Here is a 21207-nt window from a genome sequence, read left to right on the forward strand (position 1 = left end):
TTTGTCCACTCATTATAGTGAAATCTCCACTGCGTGATTTGTAAGGTTAAGTAGCCTGTCAGTAGAGCTAATTATTTTCATCTATGCTCCTCTAAGATGGCACCATATATGTACTTAATTAAGATGAGAAAATGGCACCAGAACATGTCCCAGTGGTACTGGGTCAGTCAAGACTCAAAAAAGTACCCGATACGGTGCTGAATGTCAAAATAGGTAGAGGAATACCTAAGGGCTATATTTTGCACGAATTTTATATTAATTTCTTTCCTATTTTAATGCCAAAATAATGAAAGAATATGGAAGAGACAAGTGTACAGTTAGATCGGAAAAGAAGGTATTACGTGTATGGTTGGATGCAAGACACGTGTACAGTCAGATGCAAGACACGTGTGCGGTTGGATTAAAGACATGTAGCTTGATGATGTAAGCATGATGTCATCAAGATGAGGTAAGCATAATGTCATAGGACACGTGTCATCACAAGATAAAAAGAGAAAATGGACGGTCCAGATCAAGTCACGTATTTTTAAGATCAACGGTCGAGATTCGGTCTTGTTTTCTATAAATACCCCTCCCCTCCCTCTCATTTCGTCCTAACCATGGAAACCTTGGGGAAGCTCTTGCAAAATGGTTTCTAGAGAGAGAAAGAAGAGGGAGAAAGAAAGGCCAAGTGGTTCCAAGCCAGATCAAGCTCTAAAACAAGGTATGTGTGCTGTTTTTCATGTAATTTCTACCTCCCTTGTTATTTTTCAGCTAGTGGTTGGTTTGATTGGATTTTTGATGATTGAAATCTTATGGGGAAGTGCTGCACGAAATTTATTAGAATAGGAGAAGATGATATGGATGTTAAACGCATGTTTAAAGGCTTGGAAACAACAAGAATCAAGTGGTTCTGTGTTGATTTTGCAAAAAAGTCCAACTTTCCTTTATTTTGTGATTCTGTTCGGCCTTGACTATTCTAAATAGTTAGGATTGGATTTTGATTGTTTTGAGCTTGGAAATGGATTCTACATGCAAAATTATGTGGGGATAGTATGTAGAAATAATTTTAGGAAGATTGGAATTGAAATTCAAAAGTTAGAGTTCAAGTATGTTCAAGAAAGAATCAAGTAAAGATAAGTTGATGACTTGATTCTAATAATTGTTTTGCATCATGTATTGATGTGTTTAGGACCTTGGAACATCCAAAAGGATGTTTAATGGTGTTGATTGAAAATCCATAGGGTTGGAAAGACAAGGGAATCAAAGGAAAAGCAAGAGGAAAGCTATGTTACAAAGTAGTGAACTTACCTATATTGTATGCTTGATATGTATGCTTGCATGATGTGGTTGTGTTGCCATGATGTAATTAAGCTATGATGAAATGTTTGCAAAGTTATGTTTGCAAGTTCATGTTATGTTTTGCCTTGGCAATATGTTATGAAAGCATAAAATGCTTTAGCTTACTTTCCATGGCATTCATGTGTTAATATTATAACATGTCATGCATGTGCATTATGTCTTACATGCTTATGGGTAGTGTTTGCTACTGAGATTCTCCCGAATCTCACCCCTCTCTAACCAACTATTTAGGTCAATCAATGGTGGACAATAATGGCATGAAAGGCAAGGAGAAGAAAGTGGAGAATTATTGACGTTAATGAATGATGTTATTATTCAATGTGTAATTCTCTTATTATGTAATTTATGTTATGAATACCAATAATGTCATGTATTTAATTACAATGTTTATGGGAAGAATAGAAATGTATGAGGATGATTAGAAAAGTATAAACCCAATTTATGTATGTCAAAGAAATAGAAAGAATTAAAGTAAAAAGAGGTTAAGAGATAAAACGTAGGTCATGGAGTAGTGAATTTATAACTTCAGTTCGACCTATCAAATGAATGAGTTAAGCCATAAAATTTGGCAGATTCATAGTACACATCCCAAGCTTTAAAAGGAGAGGTAGCTCTCCTCAATCAGATGTCTACACAAGGAGATATGATTTTTATGGAATTAGTTATGATTTTTCAAAATTAGACATGAAATATGAATTTGAATAGTGAATAGTAACTCGAGTAATTATGTTGAAATTTTAAATCCACGGGCTTGTATCATGATCTGCTTGAACCATAATACTTACTAATGCGCACTATGAGGGGTTAAAGGTAGGATGTTTCACATTCAACACTAAGACTTTATGGTATTTGACGCACATGAAAAATATTTTGAGATGTTGAATGTGTCTTAACCCTTTTTTTTATATTTTCTTTTACCTATTTACGTTATTTTTCTTTACATTTATTAAGCTGATAAGGATAAAATCATAAAAAGCTTATTAAATACCTCACAGACAATTTATATTTAGAAAAAAAAAGCGTTTGAACTTTGAAGACATTATTAAGGAAGAGGAGGAGAAGGACAATAATTGACTAGTGTAGGGCCCGCGCGTAAGCGGAGCGGGAGAAATTCTTGTGTGCAATGAGAGTATCATGTAATTTGTGATCTGTCCAATTAAATGAAACCAACTCAGGTAGGTTCAGTCTTACCTGGCATTATTGGTCAGAGCAACAAAAGATTGTGGGTCTCACAAAAATTAATACCAAACAATTTCTCTCTCTTCCTCCCATTTTCACTGTCGACATTGCCCTTCTTTCTTTTCAACCAATCCGCTAAAGACCATCCCAAAAAACCCTTCATTCATTAAACCCCATTTCAACAACGTGCCCATCCCGCTGCGTTTACTTTTTTGACACGGAGTCCCCGCAATACATTAAAAATATTTTCCTTATATATACTTATAACATTTATATTAATTAAGTTCATCTCATAAAATGAGCCAAAGAATCTCATAAAATAATAAATACATAGTCATATATATTTTTTGAGTTGAAAAATGATCTCATTACTTAAAATATGTACAGAGAATTAAACTTTAAATGATTGAAAATAATTGTTGAATTTTGAGTCACATTTACTCATTTAGATAAACTTTCTCATTTTTTTTTAATTGAATTCACAAACACACATAATATCGTTAGTTTTTAATATAATATAAAATTTAAATAACTAATTTGTAAATGTTAAGAGAATTAGTTAAGTCAATTGTTTATAATAAATATGTATTAATTTTTAAAAATATGTTTTAATCCATGCCTTATAACTATTCCTTCATGAAAATATTCTTATTACATGCAATTAATAAAAATACATTAAAAAACTATAAATTTTTTAAAAAATAAATTAAGATTACTAAATTAAATTTCTTATCTAACTCATATTTAGAATTAAAGGTAGTATTTTTGTTTCAAAGATAAACATACACAAAATTATTTATATTTATTAGTTCATTTTTCTTACTTTAGTTGCAGTATTAAATATATAAATTCTTATTATCATGCTTTTTCACTTTCTCTCATCCAGCAACCACAGATTTCGTTTCCTTCAGTTTCAGATCAACACAGTAGCCACACCTTGAAATTTCAACTATTAATTTAAGAGGTTAAAGCAATGTGACGCGTGGAAAAGTAAATAAAGAAGAAAAACAATTTAAGGATTTGAGAACTCACAAGTGTTTTCCCTTGAAAACTGCAAGGAAAAAAGAAAATTGAAAACGCTCAGGTCAATTTTCCTTGGAGTGAGTGCGTGAAAGTACTTTTTTTTAAGTGTTTTTAAGGTTTCCAAACTTCTTCAATGACACATAGTCATGTGTGCTAATTTTTCTATTAGGATTTATAATTAAATGATAACTTTTTAAAAATAATATACATGACCATATGTAATAGGAGAACTTGACATAATGTAGATAAAGAATTTGAGACAAGTATTGTCAGAAAAAATCATTAATATTTTTTTAAAGTTAATTACTATGAAGTTATAACATAATCTTCTCCATATTTAGAATTTTTCCTAAGAAAAATTACAAAGTTAAATTGATGTAAAAAAATGTAAAAGTGGAGATGAAGACGATTAGTTTTTTTTTTTTTTGGGGTGTTTTCAAAACTAATTGATCAAACTTCAAGAGTTTATCGCATCCTTATCATATGTGCGTCAACATATTAATTAATCAATTACAAAATAATTAATCTCCGTTTAAAATGACTCCACCCAAAGGAAAGTCATGAACAACATTGTTACAGATTTTCCGAAAGAGTTCAAAAAAATAGTGTTATCCCTTTCATAATAGAGTTCTTTTGATGACTTAAACTTTTAAAAAATAAAAAGCTAAAATAAGATAAGGACACCACAATGTATAGAGATTCGGATTCAGATATGGAACTCTACCTGCTTTCCCCAAGTATGAAACTTCAGAATTTTATGTAGTTGGTCATTGTCATACAATACGCATCCACCCCAACATTTACCAATCCAATATAAAGACAGCAATCAAATTTATTTTTATTTTGGTTTTGATCCCTCAAACTATAGGTTTGATTCTTCAAGAACAAAATTGTCTAGGTTTATATTAAATTATATGGATTAATATTTTAAATTAAAAAAAACATGAGGAACCATGAATTATATTAACTCACATTAAAATAACCTATTTATCATTTTGAAATTTTATTGATATTTTATGGTCATTTTTCCAAAAGAAAATTCCGTTTTTGGACTAATCAAATTATATACATACATGAATTAAATAAACTTTCGAAGGGGATTGCATGAAGAAGTTTTCGTTTTTTTTTTCCTTAATGTTTTTCATAAACCTGTTTTTGCCATTGCGTTGCCCTGAGTCATGTGAGTATGTAAATAGTCTTTTGAACTTTTTAATTCGTTCGTTACTTAAATTTCATGATGCTTTATTTTTTTTAATTATTTTCTATTTCATGTATATCAATCGATCATGGAGAAAATTGCTTTTTGTTGGATAGAAAAGAAAAGGAATGAAAATGGGGAAAATGACACAAAAAGATATGGGAAATTACAATATTTCAATTCAAGTACCTAAAAAGTTAAAATTTTAGGAAGGCTTAAACTGGTATTTTACAAATGTAATCAAATGACTAAAATATCCTTATATCATATTCTTTCTTAAAAAAGTATTAAACTTGTCATTGTCTATACATTTTTTATTATTAGTTGTTCAATACTTATCATTACTAATTTATAATTTGTTAATAAATAATTTTTCATTACTGGTAAGTTTCTTGTCATTTGTTATTTAATACTTATCATTACCGGTTTATAACTTGTTAATAAAATTTTTGATTTAATGGCATTTTTGCCATTTAACTACATTTATAAAATATCAAATCAGGCATCACTTTTTTTTAAAAAAAATTTTGATTTCTTAAATGTTTGAATTAGAATATTACAATTTTTAACTGCTTTTTATGTCCTTTTTTTCCAAGAAAATTTTGCCGGAAAAATTTGACCTTTGAAACAATTTCAACATGATATGCATGTGTCGGTGGGTAAACAGGTCAATAATTGAGGCCTGCTGAGTGAACGATCCTACGCTCTACACGGACGCACGTTCGCGGGGTTGGGGGAGCTGAATACTTGAATACTTCTTCGATTTTATTTATAAGTCCCAGCATATTACATTACAACCAAGAAAAAAAATTTAAAATTTCATTAACCATGTCTTAAAATCTACACGCATGTTTTTTCAAAAGGAAAATAAAAAAGAAATGAAAGATAAAATGTATGAAACATGCACCAAATCAAACAATAAGCAACAGCAGTAGTAGTGCTTTTAAAATATTATTTTATGAGCAACTTTAACTTCATCATTAATTCTCAAAATATCCATTAAATGAATGCATATAAGATATTATAAAATATTTTTCAGTATTTTTTGTGGATTGTATGTACATGAAAAAATAATTCAGGGTGTGAGACACACATTAAAATAATTTAGGATATTGAATATACTTAACAAAGTATGTTAAGATGTTGGACGTTTTTTTTTTTTTTACAGAGTTGGACGTATTTTAACCATACTTGTTATTAGGTTGTTATAATTTCACTTGATTTTTAATTAAGTCTTTGTAGTTTGAAATTCCTGAGAAAAAAAACTATAAGAACAAATGACCTGATTTTTTTTTTTAAAAAAAACACCGGATAGACTCAATTAAAATTATGGTGAAACCAGAAGAACCGGCAAATTAATTTTCCTGGCAAAATTAAAGCATGACACGCTTTCAGCAACTCCAAAAAACAAAAAGGCAAGATGCTCTTGGAAGTATTAACAGAAACTTGATCCCTGATCTATATTGCATCTGAAGGCTTTCTATTTCTTCAGTCAGTAGGAAAAGAAGAGGTGCGTTAAAAACCAGAATTCTCACACTTTATACAATGTCTGGAAATTGCAGCTAAATTGTGGAGAATCCAAAAGCCGTGTGAAATACACAAATGAAAGAAATGAGTTAACCTGTTGCTTATAAAAATTGGGATTCAAGGGAGTTAGCCTTCTTTCAAACTTGTACAATAATCACTTAGTGCCATCTCATTCACCGTTTAAAGTTGAGGTTTCTGCCTTTTTCAAAGGTACAATAAGGTCAGTTGAAGGTAGATGTGATGCACATCTTAAATTGGTATAATATGATTTGTGAAAAAAAAATCATAGATATTACCCAAAAGAAAACTAAATAAATATAAAATTTATGATTTAAGCAAAAAACATAAAAGGCCAGCAATGAACACAGGAGGTGACATGCTGCTTTATAAGAACATGCACCCAAAAAAAATCATGTTTTCAAGAGGAAGAAAACTCCGAATCAACAAAAAGAACAAATTTGGTAAACGAAATTAATTGAAAGGGAAGATTTAAAAACTCTATAAAAAAGAAGATTTCTGAGTAATGGAGTCAAATTCAATGAAATGCACATCTGAGTGTAAATTGACACTTTTACAGTGTAAAAGCGGGAGAATGGGAGTGATATGGGCAAAGAGTAGTATAGACGACACTACATGCAACAGATAGCACCTCTTATTTAAGATTTGTTTAAGAAATGCATACGTCAGAACAAAACAGGGGAATGAAAAGAGCCATTACTCATTGTTTCGCTTGAACTTTTAGAAATTATAAATTTCTTCTTTCCTTGGAATAGATGGAATCATCCCAATCAAAACACTTTTTTAAGCACATCATTTGTTAGGAATGACTTCAGTAAAATGACATCTCACTTGCAAGGAAAGTTGGTAAGATTGAATAACACAATTTATATCCTTTACATTCATGCATTCAGAGATAATTACACAAGAATGAAACTATGTTTGCAACTTGTACACTTATTTTTGTGAACATAGAAAAATTGAATTATGGAATACTTCTTGACTCCGTTAGTAGTAAGAGTCCACATCAGTTTACTGAATAAATCTTGCACTTTATAATTTGAAGTACTAATGAATTATGAAAACAAAAGCCTACAGAACTACAGAAGACACTACGGAGATATTGTTCGTCACAAACACTACTCCCACAACTAGGCTAAGTAAATAATTGAGCAATTATCTGAATACCTCAGCTTATCATTACTGTTAGAGCCACCAAAAGCAAGGGTTCTGGCCACATCTGTTTGCTCTTAATCTAACCCGCTTGACACCAAATTGATGTGAGTAGAACACTACCGTCAGAAATCGATTTAACGGAGCATAAAAATGTGGATAAAAGGAAGCTATATAATATCAAACTAAGTCTGAAATCAGTCATGAAGAAATAGATAAGTTGCAGGTGAAAATGGCATGCAATACACATATTTCATCATGAATGGGAATAGAAAGAACAAAATAAAAAATCACAATATGTCATATAGTTGATGAGTGTCTTTCCCACCGCAAAACACAGGGCTTCATTTTTGTTAAGAAATTCTTACAATTTTTCCCCAGAAAAAGAGAGAAAGCCAATTCAAAGGAAAGAAATAATAACTTTGTGAAAGGGACTTATATCATATGAAATGCATATTACATGCTAAAAATTCATCCCAGGTCACAAAACCCGATTATTGTCAATGGAAATATTTGGAATGTGGGAAATTTTGGGCCAAATTTCCCCATTCTTTGCATGGCACAATTCTCCAAGTAAAGAACACCGATAGATATTGAGATGTGTGAGAGAGGCAGGCAGCATTTGTCCTATTATTCTTTGTAGCTTGGGGCATTGTCTGATCCTTAATTCTTGAAGAGACTTTAGATTAACAAATCCCCTGCAGTTCAATGTTTCCAGACTTGGATAGTTGCTAATGGACAAAATGGCAAGAGAGGAAGGCAACAAGCACTCCTCTGGGAACGATTGTACACCATCATCATATTTACCAGTTACTGAGAGAGTAGTGAGACTGCGTAAAGACTGCCACTCCATAGAACCACACAGGCATGAAAACGCCCAATGATCAATATAAAGAGACATCAAATTAGGTGGCAGACTCCTCCCAGGAACCCACTCAATGCCTGGACAACCGCTTAATGATATATGTTGTAACATTAGAAGATTCATCCTGAGATCAAGCAATGACTTAAAGTTACAGCATCTTTCTAACTCCAAATGAGTCATGTTGGGTGCAAACAAACTCTGCAGTGAGAAAGATTCAAGACTGGGGCAATCAATCAGCTTAATTTGCTTAAGATGCAAACAAGCAACCCTTGTAAATGCAACAGATTTGAGATTCTTACAGCCGGTCATTATGAGTTGTTGGAGATTAGGAATGTTATTTAATGACAAGCAAGAAAGTGTCTCACAGCTATTAGTTATAATGATGGACTCCGCAAGTTCAAAATGATGATGCCCCCAAAAATCCATATCTTTACAACCACTGATATATATTGATCGAGCCCTTGGGATAGAAGCTGCCAAGTGATCACATCCATCAATGCGGAGTGTTACCAAATCAGGAAGGTAACTAGGCAAATGATCACTTAATCTAGGACAATCCTTTAATGTGAGATGTTTTAGTTTAGGAAAAGCATTTATGGGACATAAGCTCCCCCATTCCTGCAAGACAGGCATCTTTCTAAATTCCAGAATTTCAAGGGATGGAAAGGGCGTTGCCAAAAAAGTATCATCATTTCTCTTGTAGAACTCAGTACTGATCTTCATCAATGCATCAAATCCTTCAATCTGTAGCATCCGAAGAGAAGGTAGTTGCCCAAGTGGCGGCAGTAGGCTGCAATTGAAGCAATCATAAAGGATCAGTTGAACCATTTTGCAGTACAATGGGCATCCTAACCAATTTGAGAAAGCAGTTGCATTATATCCATAAATATCGAGAAATTTCAGGTTCACATGAGGCTGTAGATTGTCAAGTATGTCTCTTGAGTTGACAATATCACCAGCATCATTCCATGTCAGAGATAAAGTTTCAATTGACCGCTTATCTGCCAATCTTGTCTCTGAGGCTTCCCCGCCATTGGATACATGCTGCAAGTTCTTTATTGTTAAAGATGAGCTGAGATTTTGAAGTCCACCCAATTCTCTAATACTAGCCCCTTCAACTCTGTTCAATACAAAGTCACTCAGAAAGTGCAATTTTTTCAATTCACCAATTCCTTTCGGCATCGCTTGTAATCGAGAATGAGAAGCATCAAGATATCGCAAGCTCACAAGCTTCTTCATGTCATTGGGCAGCTTGGTTAGACCATCACAATCTCTCACTATCAGCATTTGTAGATTGTACAAGAGGCATAAATTGTCCGGCAACTTTTTGATACTAGTTCGAGAGAGATTTAAATAGCGCAAATGGATCAATTTGTCTATTGAATCTGGCAATGCCCCAGACAAGACATTGTAGAGTGATAATACACGCAAGCACTTAAGCTTTGAAAATCTGTTTGATGGCAAAAACCCACCACACTCTTTCCTGACAAGAATTGTCCGCAAAGATTTTGCTTTGCTTATAGAGCTAAAGTCTCCGTCTCCACAAAACACATGGCGCGCCATGTCAGTAATTTCATTTCCCTTGCTAGATCTGCAGCTGTAGCTGTAGAATTTTCTTGCTTCAGATGTTGCTAGGTCATGGATAAGGTCATGCATAACAAAAAATCTATTAGACTTATACATGACCAAGGGCTGAAAAAACGACCTTGAAACTAAATCATGCAAATACTCTTCCCCCACTTCTTCTAAAGTCTTTCCTTTCATTGATGTCTCTAAGAAACCTTCAGCCATCCACAACAAGATTAATTCCTCTTTCTCAAATTCATAATCTCTTGGAAACATGGAACAATAGACAAAGCATTGTTTTAATTGTGGAGAGAGATAATGATAACTGATTCTTAAAGCTGGTAGAATTTCGCTCTCCTCCTCTGACAAGTCCCACATTTCACTCTTTAATATTATATTCCAATCCCTAATATCACGTTTGAAGCGCAAAAGGCCGCCCAGAGTTTTGGAAACTAAAGGGAGCCCCTTACATTTGTTAACAATATCCCTACCAAGGCTTTCTAGATTTGAATCCGCCACAGAATCCATGTAGAGACATGCATGTTTTGCAAATATCAACCAACAATCATCATCAGATAATTGGCCTACATGATAGGATGAAAGAGTTCGGACAACTGAAGCAACCTTTTCACTACGAGTTGTTACGAGGATTTTACTCCCTTTGGTCCCAGATAGAAAAGGTCTTCTTAAAAGATCCCAATCAAGGTAATTTTCATTCCAAATATCATCTAAAACAATCAAGAATTTCTTCCCAGATAACTTCTCCTTCAGATCAAGTTGAAGTAAATTTAGATCTTGCATATCACAAGCATGAGACGTGACAGACTCTATTATATTATTGGTGATCTTAGGGACATCAAATTCCTCGGAAACACAAACCCACACTCTAAGATCAAATTTTTGCTTCACTTGATCATTATTATACACTACTTGGGCCAGTGTGGTTTTCCCTATCCCACCCATACCCACAATGGGCAAGACAGATATCTTGTTATCATCGATGTCATCAGAAAGCAACAACTCAAGTATGGCATCTCTTTCATTATCTCTGCCAAACACATCAAATTCATCAACGAGGGATGTTGACTGATGCCTCCATGACAAGTTCTCCCTTTCCACACGATCTCTCAAACCAAGAATATCTTTGTGCTTCAAAATTGATTCGAGTCTGTCAACTACGTCATCGATCTTGAAATTTATCTTTCGAGCATTCAGGTCAAAAGAGCAATAAAAGCATTTTTCTACCTCAACTAGAGTTGCGGCCTGAGTGGAAATCTCGTCTATCAAGTCATCGGCGTGATAAATCGCATCTCTGAGATCATCCAGCCAACTCTTCACAGCTGAATCAGTGATCTGCTTTTGATCAGCGTCATGGAGCACGGCACCAGCAGCATATAACGTTGTCTTCAACCTTTGGAGTGACTTTTCAGTAGACTTTTTCCCACGTAAGAAGGCCACAACGTTTGGAGAGGCAATCCGATCAAAAATAACCTGAAGAAATGCAGAGAGAAGAGGTCCACCCACAAGTTCAGCCATGAGTGAGTAGCTTGTCTGTAAGAACTATAGAAAAAACATGGGGGCTTAATTTGTTGGTTTAAATTCGATGCAAAATTTCCAGAAGGAAAGATAAAATGCGTTGACTCACGGACCAAAGGGGCCCACGCGACGTCTGTTGAAACTTGAAAGTAGAAACAGTCCTTCTCCCGGATCACTTAAGACTTAGTATCATCGTTAATAATTATAAAATCTTATTTATAAATTACAAATAAAATATAAAGAAAATTTTATAATTAGAATTGGAGGTAATAAACCCCTTTCTCGTCTTTCTCTTCTCAAGTGCAGACTTGCCTTTCAATTTGAAAAAAAGAAAAACAAAGAAACTACGAGGAGAATTTCTGTGCAAAAAAAAATAAAATAGCACGCATGAAATTAGAAATGAAAAAAATAAGAATAAATGTTTCACATTATTTATATGAAACATATGGTTGAGTTTGCTACTGTGGATGTTATAAACTTATAATTGAAGCTGTCATTATGCAACATTGATCTTCCTACCTTAATTGATTCCTTGCAATTTGGATTGGCTCTTGATGAATTCAATGAAAGTGTAAGTTTGAAATAACAGTAGGATTGCTTTAATTTTCAATTGTAATTTATGAAATACGAGGTAATTATACGATGAGAGTTTTGTGTCAATTTATGTAAACATGATTATAAACACTTAATAAAAACAGCTCCAAGAAAACTTTCAAATGGATGGGTTCTATTGCAGCATCCCAAAAATATTTCTTCAGTTTGCCCACTGGGGGCACGATCTATCTCTCCAAAATCTTGAGAACGAAGGTTCATCCATGTCTTAAAGAAGCTTACTTCACTTCAAATCATGAAACAATAAAACATCCTTGCTCACTTTTTATCATATATCCCCATCATGCCTTACATCTGTGGCATTATTTATGCACTTATATTTTTTTATTTATTTCCACAATGGGCACCTCGGTCCTTGCTACTTGTTGGCAATGATGATGTTTAAGTTGACCTAAATTTTCTGAATTTTCATGCTACAAGTTTTACCGAGGCTCTCGGGATTTTTGCTATATTATTTGCTACATTCTTGAAGATGAATGATAGCCGAAGTGTACTTAAGATAACCAATATTTTCCCACAAGAAGTTAGTACAATATAACTCTATGATACCAACAAGAATTGGTTTAGTTAATGAGGAGTTGTTTTATAACCCACAAGGTCGTAAGTTTGAATCCCACTACTGATATGAGGACCTTGTTGGTAAGTAATCTGTAAGTACCTCTATAAGTACTCTTTGAACTTAGAGGCATGCCCTGACCCTGATAAGCTCCTGGGACCCAACTCACATAAACTTTTGTATACCCAAAGGGAAAAAAACTCATATGATTGTCTGCTGCAACTTCTTTCATTCCTTCTGCAATTTTGGGGCTGCCCCTTCCTCTATGTTTGTAACTTTCCTTTTATCTTGTTTTGAGACTGTCAAGTAAGTATGTTTTTAGGAGTTTTTTTTCCCTCCAAAAAAGATCATTACAAGTTGCAGATGGAGAGGTATTTTTGTAATTAAAGATGATGATCTTATACTGCATAATCAAGAAGCATGTAAATTGAATATTTGAGAATCATTTACTCAAGTCAATATCAGTGAATGAGATTTTAAATATGCCTTTGGTACCAAAAGCAACGCAAAGTTTGTGTCTGGGACAAATCCCTCCTTTTCCATGTTGTTAAGAATGCCCCAAGGAATTTACTTGCTTTTATGGGCACTTTATCAATGAGATTCTCTGATTCTTCGGATAGGTCTGATCTGGGCAACAAATTAACAACACATGCAGAGTGATTTGTTGTGTATGCTTCAGTCCATGGTTCTCTTTTATGGAATGGAAATATAATCCTTTTGATGATTTTAAATTAAATTAAAATAAAATAAGATGAGATGACGATGTATAGAGGTTCAAATTCAAAGAATTGAATCCTACATCATCTCCCAAAGCATGAAGTATGAGAATTTTTATAAGTAATGAGAGTATTCATAATACATTATGCTTAATTCATCATATCATTTACACACCAAACCCAAAAAAAATAGAAAATCAGTATACAAATGTAATGCATACTGCCACCAAAGTATCTGTGAAAGAAAGGAAAAAAAAAAAAAAAACTAATGCGCATGAGTCACACATATTAAAGGACACTCCCAGCAAATTAAAGGACACTCCCAGCAAATAAGAGAATCCTTGTCAAGAAAATGATGAGCGTTTCTTCTCGGTTCAGGTTCAAGTTTGCAAATTTCCTTCCTGTCCTTGTTGATATGCTGTATTTTAAGCATACAAAAGGGAAGTCAAGAGACAATATAAGGAAGGGAGAGGGGGGAAAACAGAAATGGCAATCCATCATCCTCAAGTAACTTGCTAAGTTGATCACAATCAAAGTTATAAGGTAGATTAACGAAACAAGCAATTAAGAGAGAAAGAAGAAATCAAAAGCTTTAGTTCACTTCAAACCTCTAGAGAATAGGAATATATGAAGGATCTTGATTTGAGCATTATACTTTCTGAAGAAGAAGCACTGTATTTCCTTTATAAATTAGAACAAGCAAACCATGTTGGATTCTCCCTGCAACAACCCCATAATAAGAAAAACTCAAACAGCCAAGACCAAAAAAAAATCGCTTAAAGAAACAAAGAAATGGCATTTGTAATAGAGACAGAAACTTGTCCAGAAGTGTACCTTTACGGTTACAATTTGCAAATATTTTCTCATTACATGATTGAATATTGTATGAGCCACAAAACATTTTGAAGAAGGTCTTAGAAGAGCTATTGATATAAGCTTCGTGGGGTCTACATCTCTGCATAAATTTGAAACCAAATGGATTACTTCACTAATCTTTGCTTGAGCGTAGGATATGTAATTAAATTAGCCACAGTAACAAATTAATGCTTTGAACCATCATCAATTGTTTATCAAAATGCATCATTCTGTCATCAAATATTTGTAATAATTTAACATAAACAAACGAGATTGCTACCACCATTTAATTCATGAAGTAGCAAAACGTAATACTTGGGAACAAGAGTGTGGACAATAAATACCTCGTGGATGATTATATTGCATCTCATATCTCAGATGAATTGATCAGTGGGATGTGGGATATCTGACGCAAAAGCTGTTCATCCTTGTTGCGGTATTTTTCTTCAAGCAACAAACAATCCTGAATGTGAAGCTTTTTTAAAGAAACAGGTAGCTTTTCTCCTAACATTTTCTCCAGCTTGGGACAAGATTTGATATTTAGACATTGCAAAGAGGTTAGGTGCTGAAGTCCTGTGCAATTCAATGTCTCCAAGTTACCAAAGGAATTGAGTTCCAAAGTGGTAAGAGTAGAAGGAAGAGAACACCCCTCTGGAAAACAATTGACATGGCTATCATGTGGGAAAAAAATACGAAGGTAAGTGATATTACTGAGGAGGTGCCATGCTGCTTGATGGGATAATATGAACTCCATATTACACCATTCAATGTGAAGTTCTCTCAAACTCGGCACAAGAATCCCTTCTGGAAATTCTTCCATCTTGTCAACACCACATATGCTTAGCTTTCTTAAACTTGGGAGGAGACTTTTCATGTCATCTGATATAAACTTCAGAAAAACACAACCCCCAATATGAATAGACTGGAGATTTTGAAGAGGAGCAGTTGGACTCATCACAAAGTCAACATTTTTACACCACTGTACATTTAATTCTTGTAATAAAGGGGGCAAATGAATCATTGAAGAAGGTGATATGTTGGAGCAATCACTGATAGTTAATTGTTGCAGATGCGAACGTTTAGCAAATGAGTCCAACATTGATTCCAACATCCAACATCCTGAAATATCTAGAGTGCAAAGTAAAGGAGGTAATTCTTGCTCTTGCCATACCATATTTCCACTTTTAAATGCATGTAAATTCTGAAGTTTGGGACACTTTGGAATACAAGAAGAAAACAATGAACAGAATTTAATCTCCAGAGTTTCTAAAGAAAGCAGCTGGAGAGGTAGACTTCCAGCTAATTTGTTGCAAAATGATACTGTGAGTAGCTGGAGTTTAGGGAAAGCTTCGGTGTTAATGGAATGCCATTGTTCCCAAGAAGCCATCCTTGAAAAGTGAAGATATTCAAGGGATGGAAATGGTATCATGGAAGCACAATTATCACCCTTCAAAAACTCATCACCAACGCTCACTACACTTTCTAATCTAATAATGTATAATTTCTTCAGAGCAGGGAGTTGCCCAAGGGAAGGAAGCATGCAACAATTTGTGCAATTCTCTAGCCGCAAAGAAGTCATTTTGTGGTAAGAAGGACTTCCCAACCAATCAGAAAATATGGTGCCCCTATAACAAATGATTTCCAGTTCTTCTAAATCCCAATGAGGCTGAAGATGGGCCAAAACATCTTTCTCAGTTCTTGTATCTTCCACATCGCCCAAATCGGACCATGATAATGTTAAATTTTTAATTTGCTTCTTCTCCATCATTCTCGCGTCAGAGGCTTCATTTTCATTCTTGACATTCTCTAAATTGCTAACTGCAATCCAACCCTTCAATTTTGAAATTCCTCCTAATTCACCAATCCCAGTTTCTTGTTCTTTGCCGACAATGAAGTCACTTAGAAATTGCAAATCTTTTAATTTACCCAATCCCCTTGGCATTTCTTTTAGTTTAGTGTTTCTAACATCAAGATGCCGCAAGGTTACAAGATATTGCATATCACTTGGTAGCATCTCTAAAGACCTGCAATGATTCAACCTCAACGTTTGTAGATTGTATAATTTGCATAGTGAGTGGGGCAAACCTGCAATACTGCTTGACGAAGACAAATCCAAATAGCGAAGATTTACAAGATCTTGCATGTCACTTGGTAGAATCATGAGAAAAGAACAATAGCACAACTTCAAGGTTTGTAAATTATATAATCTACAGATTGAATTGGGCAAATTTACAATGCTTGTGCCAGATAGATCTAAATAGCGCAAGTGGACAAATTTCCCAATTGACTCAGGAACTGTCTTTAAAGTAGATAGTTCTCTAAGTGACAACGTTCGCAGGTGCTTCAGATTCGATGAAAGAATATGAGAAGCATTTTCAACAGTCTTAAAGATATAGGAAAAATTCAATCCTATAAATGTTCGCAAGCCTTTTGATTTCTGGAAAACCCCCCGATCTAAGCAATGACAATTTTGAAAGTCGCAAGACAAATGACGAGTCATTGTGCCAATTTCATTTCTGTTCTCCCCTAATCTAAAGTAGAAGTCTCCAGCAACATGAGTTGCTAATGCATGAATGAGATCATGCATGACAAAGCACCTATCACTTTTATTACACCCGTGTGCAACGTATACATAACTTTCAGGTAAGGATTGAAAGAATGATCTTGAAGTTAAATCATCAAGATACCCATAACCAACTTCTTCTAGAGTTATGTTCCTTTTTGACGGTTGCAAAAAACCTTCTGCCATCCACATCAAGATTAGTTCCTCCTTGTCAAATACATAACCCTCTGGAAATAAAGAACAATAAGCGAAGCATTGTTTTAAATGGGGAGGGAGATAATAATAACTAACTTTTAAAGCTGGAATGATCTCATTGTCCAATGAATCCCACATGGCATCTTCTAATATATTATTCCAGTCATCAAAGTCACACTTTGATCGAAAAAGCCCCCCAAGTACTTTTGCTGCTAAAGGTAATCCTTTACACTTGGTAACAACATCTTTTCCAATTTTTTCTAAGCATGATTTCACGACAGAATCTCTAAAACTGAAAGCATGTGCAGCAAAAATTGACAAACAATCTTTGTCAGACAAGGCATTTAGGTGGTAAAATGATGAGATAGTTTTAACCATCAAAGCCACATGCTCTATGCGAGTTGTGACAAGAATTGTACATCCTTCCACTCCATTGTGAAGCAAATTTTTCAAATTAACCCAATCAGTATAGTTTTCGTTCCAGTAGTCGTCCAGAACAACTAAAAACCTCTTTCTTTCTAACTTCTCTGCCAAATGACGTTGAAGAAGATGTAAATCCATATTATCACAGACAAAAGTAGGACTGATAAATTTTATTATAGTCTGTCCTATTCTCAAAAGATCAAATGTCTCAGAAACGCATACCCAAGCAGTATAATCAAATTTTTGCCGTACATAATTATCCTTATATAGTAAGTAAACTAAGGTGGTCTTTCCAACTCCGCCCATGCCCACAATTGGGATTACAGACAATTGATCACCATCCTCATCAAACATAAGCTTAATTATGTCTTGTTTTTCTTTCTTCCTTCCATACACTTTAGAGACTTCCGCTTCACGATATGGAACTTGACGCCTCATTGACATGGTCTCTGTTCCACTACTTTTCTCCAATTTAAGGTAATCTCTTTGTCTCACAATATGTTCAATTCTGTCAGTGATCGCTTCTAACTTATTTGCCATGCTTGTATCACGCAAATTAAGAGAAGCAAAAGAGAAATAGCGCACCTTTTTCTGAGCAGCAGCTTTGGTGAAAAGTTCATCCATCAAGTCTTCCAGGTCATAAACAACATCTTTGAGTTCGTTTAGCCAATCTTTCACATCAAGATCCGTAAATTGTTTCAATTCTGCGTCATTGAGCACAGCTCTTGCAGCAATCAAGGATGGCTTCAAATGATGAAGTAACTTGCTATCGAGCTTCTTTCCACAAATGAAGTTGATCAAGTCAGCCTGTTTAGGGGTTAACCTGTCCAACAGCACATTGAAGACACCAGAGAGAAGAGCTTCACCCACAAGTGATCCAGCCATAATCTCTTCGGGATGAGTGATATTTCTGAAAATAGTGAAAATGCTCGCGAACTTTGCACAAAAAGGGAGATGAAATAATATACAGGCCAGGGCTCGATTTATTTGACTTCAAAAGCCATAATTGTTGTATTAAAGGGGGGAAAAAGCTTTAGCTGTCCAATCATGTCGAATTTCCTTCAACGCGGGGCAGTTAGCCATCTACCTCAAGCACTTGGATATACATTTTTCTTTTGACCTGAAAGCACTTAGAATTTAAAGCATTGCTTCTCGGGGAGCATAGAAATTTTTTTTATTAAATAAATAATTTTTCTTTTTTTAATCTACAAAAATTTCTTTTTGAGAAAATGACCCCAAAAAATAAAAATTTGTAAATGCCAAATAAAAAATATCAACAAAACTTTATTGTCATTTATAAATTTATTGTTGTCAACACCAAATAAAGTATTATTATAAACCATATTTTTGGATTTAGTAATTTTTAACTTCTTTTTTTACTATTGTTTTCTTTATTTTTTGGAATGGATATTAATTTCTTTATTGCATAATGAGGAATTCAACAATATTATACTTCTGTCCCTATTCCATCATATCCTTGTGTGCCATTAGTCAAGCTGGCTTTATATTGCTGATATATTTTTTAGTAAATATTTTCATTTTGTATATCCGTTAAATCTTTTTTCCCTCGAAGAGATTATTATATAGACGAACATTGCATATATAATAATTTCTGCTCTCGAAAGACCCAGAAATAGAATAATATTGTTGTTGTGATGCCCAACTGCAAATTAAAGCTAGATAGTCTAAATTTAAAAATTTTCTATTTATGATTTTTTTTTTAAAATTGAAAGTTCATTCTGTTACACGATAACAACAATTAGAAGCATACTTTTATTTAAGATTTATATTTATGAAAACAAAAAATTATTAAAAAATTGAAATAAAATAACTTAGATTTGGTGCGAAACTAATCCTTGAATGATAGGTTGGACTTTAGCAACAACGAAAAACGAATGGTGGGTTGGACCGTGACAAAACTAGGGCCATGAAATAATGCAGCGCAAAAGTCAGACGTCCGGAAAAGTGGCCTGGAAAAAGGAAGTAAAACCTTCCAAAATAATACTCCCTCCGTTCCTTATTATAAAAGACATTTGATGCTTATGATATGTTCTTATATATAAGAGACACTTAAAAGTTGTCTCTACTTTTTTGTATTGATTTCCTATTTTACCCATATTTATTGTCTCCAACTCACACTCTCTCTCCTTCCCACTTCTCTTTCTTTTAATAATTTACCATTGTTCTCTCTCATACCGTCTCTCCTTATTAATGAGGGTATTTTTGAAAAAAAAATTATACTTTTTACACATTGATTGTTCTTAACTAATTTTAACTGTTTTTTTTATCAACGTAATTTGATTATTCGTCTCTTATAATAAAGAACGGAAGGAGTACCATTGAATCTTTTTTTTTTTTGTCAACATTGAATCTGCCCCCAACTTTATCACTCTGGTCATGACTTAAAACCTTCCAAAATAATAAAATGTTATTTTAAATTTATTTACATATATTTATTTTTTTAAAAAAATAAAAGTAATGCGAAAAAGCGGGATTGTATTTAAATTAGTTTTTTTTTAATGATATTTCTTCAAAAGAACGTGACGAAGGGTTAATTAAAGTTAAATTGATGGGAGAATCAACTGCAGTAAAACTGTAAAAGTGAAGAGATATTTTGATGCAGACACTTATGTTGGGCAAGAGCAGGCAATAATTGATCTCTGTGAGAGCCACGTTGCCTTTTGAGAAATGGGTTAATGTCTCGATTGCATAGCAAAAGATCTAAATCTAATGGTGAAATTACTACTAAGCGCCTCAATTTTTGTCATATGAGCCTTTCATCTTCGAATATGGGCAACAATATTGCCACAGCGTTGGGTGTGCTGCGTTATATATTTGTGTTTGTTTATGGGAGTTTAGTTTTGCTTCATATTACTGTCTCCGGTACCTAATACTACCTCCGGTCCTAATTATAAGACACAGTTGACTTATTTGAGGAGATTAAGGAATCAAGTTAAGTTAGTTATTTGTAATAAATAAGTGTTGTCATTTCTAAAATATCCTTGCAAATTAAGTATATTGGCTAGAACTATCATTATTAGAAGGATTATCTTGGAAAAAAATATATAAATATGAGAGACAAAATGGATTGGGGTCTTATAATTAGGACCAAACAAAAAGTCAAACAGGGTCTTATAATAAGGACCGGAGGTAGTATAAAAATTAGTGAGAAATTATAAGATCTCAATTTGTTTTATTTCTTATTTTTTAAAAATATCTCTATTGATTATAAGAAATTATCTCCAAAGGATAATTACAAATAATTTAATATATATGATTAAAGATGATAATTTTCAAAAAATTTAACACTAATAATTAATTAACTTGACTAATTTCTTTTATATCCTCATATCTAGTTTCTATATTAATAAATAGTATACCCCAAAGGCGTGGTGCATACAACTATTTTGAGCCCAATAAACTTTTGACTAATCTAGATTCTAGAGGTTTGCCTTGCACGCTTTTGGCACTGAAAACTTCTTTAGAACTTAGGCATGGCTGCTCCATGTCAGATACTACTTCTGGTCCTTAATATAAGATTCTGTTTGACTTTTTATTTGGTCATAATTATAAGACTTCAATCCATTTTATCTCTCATATTTATATATTTTTTTCCCAAAATATTCCTTCTAATAATAATAGTTATAACCAATACACTTAATTAGTAAGGATATTTTAAGAATGACAACACTTATTTATTACAAATAACTAACTTAACTTACTTTCTTAATCTCCTCAAATAAGTTAATTGGGTCTTATAATTAGAACTGGAGGTAGTATTTTTCAACATGACAGGCTTGTCCACTTCATTGAACAAAGTGATATACGTAGTTACTTGCTTTTCAACATATGATCTTTTTAATGATTCAAAATTATAAAAAG

The 21207-nt window shown here is 33.5% G+C and overlaps 3 protein-coding genes across 5 annotated transcripts; all 3 read right to left on the reverse strand.

The window, feature by feature from the left end:
* Window positions 1-7750: 7750 nt before the first annotated feature.
* LOC114715179 (putative disease resistance RPP13-like protein 1) lies at window positions 7751-11483 on the reverse strand. Its single transcript, XM_028899975.1, has one exon. It carries the CDS (start codon window positions 11403-11405, stop codon window positions 7920-7922), a length of 3486 nt encoding a protein of 1161 aa, XP_028755808.1. The 5' UTR covers window positions 11406-11483; the 3' UTR covers window positions 7751-7919.
* A 2140-nt stretch (window positions 11484-13623) lies between these two features.
* Window positions 13624-15860, reverse strand: LOC114715180 (putative disease resistance protein At3g14460). 3 transcript variants are annotated; one of them, XR_003737532.1, is made up of 4 exons: window positions 14489-15860; window positions 14124-14244; window positions 13898-14009; window positions 13624-13690 (listed from the first exon to the last, which is right to left on the reverse strand). XR_003737532.1 is itself a non-coding variant. In XM_028899976.1 (2 exons), exon 1 carries the CDS (start codon window positions 15721-15723, stop codon window positions 14512-14514), a length of 1212 nt encoding a protein of 403 aa, XP_028755809.1. In that variant the 5' UTR covers window positions 15724-15860; the 3' UTR covers window positions 14097-14244; window positions 14489-14511. The 3 variants fall into 3 exon arrangements, 1 of the variants encoding a protein (XP_028755809.1); XR_003737531.1 differs by having other exon boundaries at window positions 13631-14009; XM_028899976.1 differs by lacking the exons at window positions 13624-13690; window positions 13898-14009 and having other exon boundaries at window positions 14097-14244.
* Window positions 15861-16144: 284 nt separating this feature from the next.
* LOC114715198 (putative disease resistance protein RGA3) lies at window positions 16145-18210 on the reverse strand. Its single transcript, XM_028899994.1, has 3 exons — window positions 16999-18210; window positions 16378-16527; window positions 16145-16237 (listed from the first exon to the last, which is right to left on the reverse strand). Exons 1-3 carry the CDS (start codon window positions 18208-18210, stop codon window positions 16145-16147), a joined length of 1455 nt encoding a protein of 484 aa, XP_028755827.1.
* Between the last annotated feature and the right edge of the window lie 2997 nt (window positions 18211-21207).

Source organism: Neltuma alba, unplaced genomic scaffold (assembly GCF_004799145.2).
Source record: "Neltuma alba isolate B1F8T4 unplaced genomic scaffold, ASM479914v2 tig00011578_pilon, whole genome shotgun sequence".
NCBI classification, from domain to species: Eukaryota; Viridiplantae; Streptophyta; class Magnoliopsida; order Fabales; family Fabaceae; genus Neltuma; species Neltuma alba.